This window comes from Bos javanicus, chromosome 28 (assembly GCF_032452875.1).
Source record: "Bos javanicus breed banteng chromosome 28, ARS-OSU_banteng_1.0, whole genome shotgun sequence".
Taxonomy (NCBI): domain Eukaryota; kingdom Metazoa; phylum Chordata; class Mammalia; order Artiodactyla; family Bovidae; genus Bos; species Bos javanicus.
Genome location: NC_083895.1, coordinates 16,479,782 through 16,489,359, shown reverse-complemented (window position 1 = coordinate 16,489,359; position 9,578 = coordinate 16,479,782). Strand labels below are relative to the sequence as shown.

Here is a 9,578-nt window from a genome sequence, read left to right as displayed (position 1 = left end):
CTCTCAGAATTTTCCACAGTTTATTGTGATCCACACAGTCAAAGGCTTTGGCATAGTCAATAAAGCAGAAATTGATGTTTTTCTGGAACTCTCTTGCTTTTTCTATGATCCAGCGGATGTTGGCAATTTGATCTCTGGTTCCTCTGCCTTTTCTAAAACCAGCTTGAACATCAGGAAGTTCACGGTTCACGTATTGCTGAAACCTGGCTTGGAGAATTTTAAGCATTACTTTACTAGCATGTGAGATGAGTGCAATTGTGCGGTAGTTTGAGCATTCTTTGGCATTGCCTTCCTTTGGGATTGGAATGAAAACTGACCTTTTCCAGTCCTGTGGCCACTGCTGAGTTTTCCAAATTTGCTGGCATATTGAGTGCAGCACTTTCACAGCATCATCTTTCAGGATTTGGAATAGCTCAACTGGAATTCCATCACCTCCACTAGCTTTGTTCGTAGTGATGCTTTCTAAGGCCCACTTGACTTCACATTCCAGGATGTCTGGCTCTAGGTGAGTGATCACACCATCGTGATTATCTGGGTCGTGAAGATCTTTTTTGTACAGTTCTTCTGTGTATTCTTGCCATCTCTTCTTAATATCTTCTGCTTCTGTTAGGTCCATACCATTTCTGTCCTTTATCAAGCTCATCTTTGCATGAAATGTTCCTTTGGTATCTCTGATTTTCTTGAAGAGATCCATACCAGAGATCTATTAACTTATTAATGAGGATATCTATAAGATGATGGAGAAGGAAATGGCAACCCACTCCAGTATTCTTGCCTGGAGAATCCCCATGGACCGAGGAGCCTGGCAGGCTGCAGTCCATGGGGTCACAAAGAGCCGGACACGACTGAGCGACTAAACACACACAGACACATAAGATGATGATGCTCGTGGTTCCAAGAGTGTTTTGAGGATCTGAATATGTACAGGCATTTAGAAAGAATGTTATTAATGTTATAAGACTGTTAGATTTATATAGGTTTAGGTTAGGTTGCGTATAGGTTTATATGCAACATAAATGCATAATGCAATAAAACCATAAATGCTGAGGTTTTCTTCTGGACAGATCGGACAAAATGTGCAGTGCCAGCACATAGCTCTGTAGTGTTAGAATCTAACCAAGAGTGACTAGCAAGTCAAACACAGCTCATTTTTGTAGAGAATCAAGCAGTCCTTGGGTGGACCTGTGAAGCACTGTCTTGGTGTGACACTGAAAGATTTTGCTCTTTCCCCTTATTACCAAGGTTTGAATAATTTTTCTAATAATCTGAAAATTAAATTTTGATTTTTTGTTGTTGTTTAACTCATCGTCTTATATAATTTAGACTAAAAACCACCATCTCAGTGGCTTCAGAGAGTGAAGAGATTAAAGGAAGGGGATGAGGATCCTCTCAATTCAAAATAAGCATCTTTCCCAGGTGACTGTTCACTCCATATCAAGGTCAACTAGGCAGGAGAAATTAACAATGAAAAGAGAACAGGACAGACATCTCCTGGGGAATGAGGCAAGTGGGAGGCTGACAGCCTTCTCTTCCCCCAGTAGGGCTGCCTTTATTTAAAGTGTGTAGCACAGGTGGATTCGATCCCTCATCTTTTGTAAAGCTGGTTGGGAGTGAAGCTTGGGCCAGCTGCTCTGAGCAGAGCAAACCCCACCCCGCGCACGTTCCCCCCAGTCACCAGCTAATGCCTGGAATAAATTCTCCCCTCTCCTTGCTTTGGTTCATTCAGAGCTTTGAGGTCCTGGGCTGGGCGCTTCCTCGTGGGGTCTGAAATAACGGGAGTGCAGACTGACTGGTGTAATGCTACGAGCCCTCTTTCGGGGCTCTTTTTCTTCCTGGGCAATAAACATAGACACCAAAAACAGCAGTTACGATCCCCTCCCCCTCTGGTTCCCTTCCAGCTTTTTCTGAACGATCTGTGCATCTCTGCAAGCCTCCATCCCTAGAGGGGGTAGCTCTTGTAAAACTGGTAGGAGACGTCTGGAAGAAAGCAAGTCCCCCGGGGATTTCAGCACCTGGGTAGAAACAGTCGGGCTTTCCAGGGGGTGGCCGGCACGGGAGGCCTGGATTAAAGGCGGCGCTGGGCTGGCGAGATTGAGGTCCCCGAGTACCGCTCCAGGTGCTCCTCGCGGGGGTCCCGGGTGCGGCTGGCTGCCGCGCCCCGCCCAGCTCTGTCCCCGCAGCCTCGCGGGCTGCCGGGCTTTGTGGTTCGCCCGTGCGGCTGGGCCCCTGCTGGGGGTGTCGTTACGAGCATGTGCAGACAGCAGCCCAAGGTAGAGAGAGCGTGCCGGGCGAGCCCTGAGACTTGCCTTGCAATGCCATGTTTGTGTGTGTGCTCTAACTCCCGGAGAGCAACCAGGGAGACGGCTCCCCGGCCGGACTTGGCTGATGTTTTCTTGTTTCTGTTTCAGCCTTCAGGATAATTCCTTCAGCAGCACCGCTGTAACAGAGTAAGTGATTCTTGTCAATACAATAAGATTTGCATGCCTTTCTCAGGGAGCAACTAACGTGAAGGTATCCTCCCCCGTCCCCAGCTGCTCTGGGTACTAGATGCATTGTCTCCTGTAATCTGGGGCCATGAAGACTGGGAGACGTGGGGGCTGATGGGGCCCAGAAATCTTTACAGGTTGAAACCAGCCTTTTAGCAACCATGGGAGAGCTATGAAAGCAAACTGATGGCTTACGGGAGCACAGTGCTCCCAGATTTGTGTTCTTGGAGTTCGGATTTTTGAAAAATAAATCTCGTTGACATGTCAGCAAGGAAGCTTTGTTGTGTTTTGCCAACACTGGTGTCTGTTTTCATGAGCACGCTGTGTACATTTACAGCAAGTAGGAGATGGATGTGAAATGACTCGAGTTGAATTCCAGCATGTGATAAATAGGCTAAACTTAGCCTCACCCTCTCCTTTGTACAGACTTTTAAGACAGTAAACTTTTCTTGCATGCCCTTTGTCAATTTTGTCTTCTGCCCTCAGAGATCTGGCTATCGTAGGACTGTGTTATCTACTCCTATGGCTAAAGCTTTTGATTGGGACAACTAATACCATTCAAACGTGGAATGAAGGAGTGTAAATATTTCACTCAAGACCAGCATGCATGGTATTTTTTATTAGATATTTAGAGTTTATGCTTTTAATTCTTGCCATCCTTTCCTTAGTGTTTTTCTAATACTGTATTATATGTATATGTTAAAAATTAATAGGTAGTGTATTATGCTAATACTATATGTAACTGATGTGTAATTTACATGTATACATATATGTATGAAATATCTGTGCTTTATTTAGCATTCTTTCTCTAGGCTAACTCACGGTGTTTACTTCTGGGACTTTATGATAGAAGTTACTCTAAATAGTTTTTCAGGAAAAAGAGGTGTGTATGGTTATATGCTCAACTACATTAAAAAATGCTGCAAGTTTGATACAGAAGTCCCAGTAGCTTGGGAACTATTTGCTAAAGTTCCCTAACAGGCAAATAAATGATGTGAGGTTCAAGTCACTGTATCAATGACTTGATAGTGGAGGACTACAGGGCTTCCCAGGCCCTCTTGATTTTTACATTCTTTTGTTTCTCAGGATGCTACTGTCTTAGAGTTGAGCTTTGGGCTGTCTTAAGCGGAGTTACTTAAAAAAAGAAAAAGATCCAGGGTTGATTTTAGAAGATCCAGTATAAAACACTCATTGAAACCTTCATCCTGTTAATGAACTTGCTTGGTAACAGTGCTATAACTTTGCTTTTCTAAAAGCCTTAGAGTGGGGAGAGGTGCAGGCCAGAGATGAGGCTGTGACTCGCAGGTTTGGGTACACGGGTATTGCTTTCTTCCTTTCACTATGCATACGGCACCACATGCTTCCTGGGCCTGACTCTCAGGACCTGGTGTGGCTGAATCCCCAAAGTCAGCCACAGGCATAGCAGCTTCAAAATGGAGTTCCTTAGTTTTAGATTTCACATGGACATTGTTTTAAAAATGGTTTCAGTTAAATGCTGGGGAAAGTCTGGTACCTTGTCTTTGAATAGTCCTCAAGGAGTTCTGATTGCATAAGACCTTGTTGTTGTTTTCAGAGAAGTGACAGAGATTTATTTTAAAAGGCACTGAGTGACAATTGGGATGCCATCTGGCCAATCTAAAAATCTGAGGGGCATATTTGAAGCATACCAAGCCTTCATAGGTGTAACAGTCCAGTCTAGGGCCATTTATAACTAGTCATTGTCTAATATAGTATTTTCTACTCCCCTCAGTTTTCCTTGGTTCTTTAGGCATGACCCCAAAGCCAGCAGGACCAGAATGTGCTATACTGAGACAGAGAAGTAGCAGGTGACTCATTAATGTTCTGGTCTTGGCGTACAGCACTTGCCTGTATTCTGTGTTTTGGATAAAAGAAAACATCGCCTTTCTCCTATCTCCACCCTACTTCTACTTACTTCTACCCACCCACACATACTTATCTTTTCTACTGCCTGAAATTCTACCTAGAGATTTTTTTTTTTTTTGGATGAAGAACTCTGAAGTCTGTGTCCCTGGGAGGTAGATTCAAATTGTCATTAATATTTTAATATAAATTATGTTATCAGGTAGTCTAACCTAACAGGGTTCTGCTTGGCCAGCTGGGGGTCTTTTAAGGGTCAAAGGGAGTGGAATTGGGAGGGACTCAAGGACACATTTTATTCTCTTCTTAATTTTTCCCATGCCTTGCCTGTCCCTGTCTGTGCAAATGTGGCCCAATTCAGTTTCTTTTTCCTACCCAGATTCTTCCAAGATCAGAATGGCCTTGGCCTTGTGTTCTCTATCTGTGTACCCTCTCATATGTTATTTTTCCACGGTCATTTCCTCTGTTGCCCTGGCTAACTCGTTACTTGAAATGAAGCATACCCAGCAATGAATTCTGCGGCAAATTAGTTATCATCCAAAGCAGTAATTCTCAAAACGAAGGACTGTCAGTATCATTTGGGGAAGGGGTTAGGGGCTTGTGAAAAATCCAGAGTTCCCAGGCTTTATTCTCAAGTGGAAACCTAGAGATGGGTGATCGTGTTGGAGTCAGCCAAATGCTGGTCTGGGTTGTGTAAACCTTTAGGTCAGCACTGAACATTTCAGAAGCATACTAGTTATGTGGGGGGAAAGCAATCTAGTTTGAAAACTCACATTCCTTGGCCCTACCCTCAGAGAGTCGATTTAGTTGGGCTAGCAGTGAGGATGAAGCTGGAACTTGCTATATTTTTCCATTTTTTAAAATTAATTTGTTTCAAAAATTGAAGTATAGTTGATTTACACTATTGTGTTAATTTCCGCGTACAGCGAAGTGACTCGGTTATACAAGCATATACATTCTTTTTTATATTCTTTTCTATTATGTTGATCCCAGGAAATTGAATATAGCGCAGCTTGCCATCTTACTCAGACACTCCAGGTGGTGCCAACGCAAATGGTTCTGGGGGCACACTTTGAGAAATCCCACAGGATTGCAGGCTGTACCTCTGCGACTGTGCCTTCAAGGAACACGGTACTGCAGGGAATGACAGTCCCCTTTTGAGTACAGCAACATTTTATCTCATCACCAGTCTGAGACCTCTGTACTTATTTACCCCAAATCAAAAAAGAGACTTATCGGTATTTCTTTCTCCACCATTATTCTAAAAAACAAGTCTTTCTCCCGCTCTGGGAACATAGACTGAAGAGACTATTCGGTGGGCTTAGTGTGGAGCAGAAGCACCGTAGGCGTCACTGCTTGATGCTTTGGAGTCCTGGGAAATCCCTTAGCCGCTGGGTGAAGGTAATGCTTACCTCACACCATTGTCAGGCTTAATTGAGATCATATGAAAGAGAAGATGATGCAAAGTACCTTTTAACTTTTTCTTGTTTGTGGTTGATAGAGGAAGCAAAAGTCCAAGTAGAGAGATAACTACCTCGAGCACTTCACAGGAAAATGATGGCAAGGACAAATTATTCATGTATTATCTGGGCAACCACAAATTAAAAACTCTTGGACTTAGAATCTAGTTGATGAGAACCTCAAAGGAAATCATTTGATAGAGGTTTCTTTACATTTTTACTGTGAACAGCACTAAGAAAAACATTTTATATTGCAGTCCAGCACACACATACATACATGATTTATTGGAACAAGTTTTGTTGAAATAACACTTCAGTTCAGTTCAGTTCAGCCACTCAGTCGTGTCCGACTCTTTGCAACCCCATGAATGGCAGCACACCAGGCCTCCCTGTCCATCACCAACTCCCGGAGTTCACGCAGACTCACATCCATCGAGTCAGTGATGCCATCCAGCCATCTCATCCTCTGTCATCCCCTTCTCCTCCTGCCCCCAATCCCTCCCAGCATCAGAGTCTTTTCCAATGAGTCAACTCTTCGCATGAGGTGGCCAAAGTATACTGGAGTTTCAGCTTTAGCATCATTCCTTCCAAAGAAATCCCAGGGCTGATCTCCTTCAGAATAACACTTAGCCCTCACTATACTGACATTTTTTTTTTTTTTCTATTCTGTTTCTCTACCAATAATAAAAACAAAACACTGATAGCTGCTGTCTAATTTCAGGACCCTGTAATTATTAATCCCGTATAATAGGTCACAATTTATAGTTTGAAAAATATTGTACTAGAAGATGGTCAGTTTAATATTTACGAAGATCATTAAAGAGATTGGTCTTTAAATTCTTTGATCAGAATAATGTGTAGGAAGAGAATCTCATGCCCAGGACCAGTTGGGCACTTGATCTGAGTTGATTTTTTTTCCCCCAGAGTCAGGATATCTGGGTTTGGGTTCCCACTGTGAAATCTAGTTTTATAATCCAGCCAGTATTGTGCATTTGCAGGGGGCTCTGGGGCAAGGACTCAGTAGAACAATCAGAAAGAAGATGTTAATTAAATAGAACTTGATGACCTTCGCAGAAGCAATGGAAAACCCAATTGAACTTAAAGAATTTGTGTATGTGTGGTCTGGAAGCCATAGAAAGATCTGTCTCATTGCCATATCTGCAAGCTAGAAATTGTGTTTTCTTGGGCGATGGCTGGAGTTGTTCCGTAGTCCTTAAAATCTAATTAGCTAATTAGGTCTAGCCTCCTACTTCAGAAAGCATCTGCAACTTTGTATGTTCTGCTGCTGTTTCCATTTTTAACTAATTGTGCTTTGAGAAGAAAGATTAATAGGGGGATGAAAAAAAAAGTTCTTGCCAAATTCTTAAACAATAGGTATTGTTGAGCTCGAAGGTTGAACCTCTGTTTGAACCCTAGTTCTTTGGAAGCAACAATTCTAGATTTTTCTTCTTCATTAATTTTTCTACTTAGCTAGGTTGCTTTTATTGGGAAACATTTTAATTCACATTACAAAGTTCAGATGATCTATTAAAGCAGATGCATCAAATAGTGGAGAACAAGACAGCATTTAGGAATTATTGTTTTCCATGAGACGGAAAGAGTGGGTTATTGAGACTTCAAAAATTAAAAAAAAAGGAGAAGCAAGGAGATTGCTCCGAGGTTGCCAGAGTGGTTCATTTGCATGCTCTGGGTACGTCCATGTCCCTCAGTGCTTGGTCTCCTTTTTATTTATATGTTTGCCTAGTTGTCCACTTTGGGGGGAAAGCTAATCAGATATCATGAACAGGCTCAGAGGTTAATAGGGAAATGCTCTATAGGCCATACATTTTATCATTCATACTCAATTGTCAGACAGACATTGTACACGTGCTTTAAGCAGTACACTTAAAGTCAGCAGTGCTAAACATCATGAGCAGCTACATTTGCTGACAACTTATTGGAGAATTTATGATTAGAAATAAAGTAGTTACTTTCCATTAGAAGTCTCTGTTACTAAAATCAGTCAAATATTCTAGAAGAACTTTTTCTTTTTTGACAGAAAACCCAACTTTGCATCAGTTTACTGTCAGTAACAAAATTCATTTACCTAGTTAAAGTCAGTCTAATCTTAATCCTGACAGCATACACCTTTTGTTTTTCAAAATTCCTTTTTCACAAACTTTTTGTCACTTTCTAGATCCAGACAAATTTGTGCTTTATTTCTTCATTACAGAAATAAACAACCATAGGAAAAAATTATTATCACCATTTTTCCTCAACAAAAATATCTCCATTCTTTATACATTCTCTTTGTTGACAGCATATATCCTACTTGCTTTACATATCAAAATGTTTCACTTATCATTTTTACATATGAGGACTTACCAAGAGTCCTCAACAGCAGTTACAATTTTTAACCCTTGAAAGTTTTAACAAAACCAAGAAACAAGTGGTTGAAATGTTACATCAGCATTTTCTGATTGCAAACCTAAGAACATTCTTCATAACTTCAAAAAAAACATACATTTTTTAATAGCATAATTTTTCTTCAGTAATACAACACATATGTTTAATAAACCCAAACATCTTTAGTTTCCCTCTTGGTCTTACAAGAATACAAAAGTAGGTAATCAGTTTATGGAGCATAGCCAGAATAGCCAAATTATACATTCAGTTTTAAAGCCTTTTTTCCCCTTTGTATAGTTTACCCAAGGCTGAAGATCCAGGCAAAGTGGACTGTGTTTGTGTTTCAAGGACATGATAAATGTCACTCAGACTTTTTCTCAGGCGTGTTTTTGTTTTCTCAGGATCTGAAAAAAAGTGTTTTATCAAGTTAGTTTTCCTTAACTGCATATGCAAAAAGAACCAGTTTTGTGAATTTCAGGGCTTTCATCTTAATCAATCTTCTTCAGATTCTGAAGAATACTGTAGCCATATATTGTCCAAAAAAATCATCTTTCTTTTTTAGTCATAAATTCACAACTAAAATTTTTCTTAATGAATTGAACCTGAATTTCCCATTTTGTATAAGGCAACAAGAATACCAATCAACACAAGTGGAATACACTCACACACCAAACAACAGATCCATCATAAACTTCTCTGAAGGTGACCAGTACAGAGTCCCGAACAAACACTTTGTGGAGTCCCAAAACAAATGGTCCTCAATGGTAGTCAGATGTCAGAACCAATTGGCAAAATGCCCAGATGACACTCGGTGCTCACAAACGGTCCTCAACAGCAGACATATGTCAGAACCAACTGGCAAAATGCCCAAATAGCACCTCATGTCCCAAACAGTTCTCAACATCAGGCACACATCAGAACCAACTGGCAAGAATGTCCAAATAGTACTAGTGCTCACAGACAGTCCTCGCAGCAGTCAGAACCACGTGGCAAGCACTCACGAATGGGAATGTTGCCTGTGTGCACACTGGTGGACTTACCTGGTTTTGGAGCTCCTCAGCTCATCCCAAATGCAAGTTTCCATTCCGCCAAGAAAGGCGTAAGTGGGCAGCCAGTGCCAGTCAGGGGAGAAACAGGGAGGATCCTTAAAACAACTGGTTTCAGTTTTGGTTGTTTTAGGTACAGTTAATCTTCAGTTTGGAGAAGGCGATGGCACCCCACTCCAGTACTCTTGCCTGGAAAATCCCATGGACGGAGGAGCCTGGTAGGCTGCAGTCCATGGGGTCGCAAAGAGTCGGACACGACTGAAGCAACTTAGCAGCAGCAGCAGCAATCTTCAGTTCCGGGGTGCTCTTGTTCCCATTTCTTT

General features: G+C 41.7%; 1 protein-coding gene across 13 annotated transcripts in view; it reads left to right on the top strand.

Annotated features, from left to right (window-relative positions):
* Positions 1-1,891: 1,891 nt before the first annotated feature.
* The window catches only part of FAM13C (family with sequence similarity 13 member C), a 136,445-nt gene continuing 128,758 nt past the window's right edge, over positions 1,892-9,578 (top strand). For 4 of the 13 annotated variants that reach the window (XM_061405030.1, XM_061405029.1, XM_061405019.1 and 1 more), the window contains exon 1: positions 2,295-2,447. In XM_061405030.1, coding sequence (XP_061261014.1) covers positions 2,386-2,447 — 62 coding nt within the window. In that variant the 5' untranslated portion in view covers positions 2,295-2,385. Of the gene's footprint in view, positions 2,017-2,181; positions 2,448-2,972; positions 3,097-9,578 lie in introns of those variants that run through there. The other 9 variants (XM_061405028.1, XM_061405025.1, XM_061405022.1 and 6 more) reach the window with 8 other exon arrangements.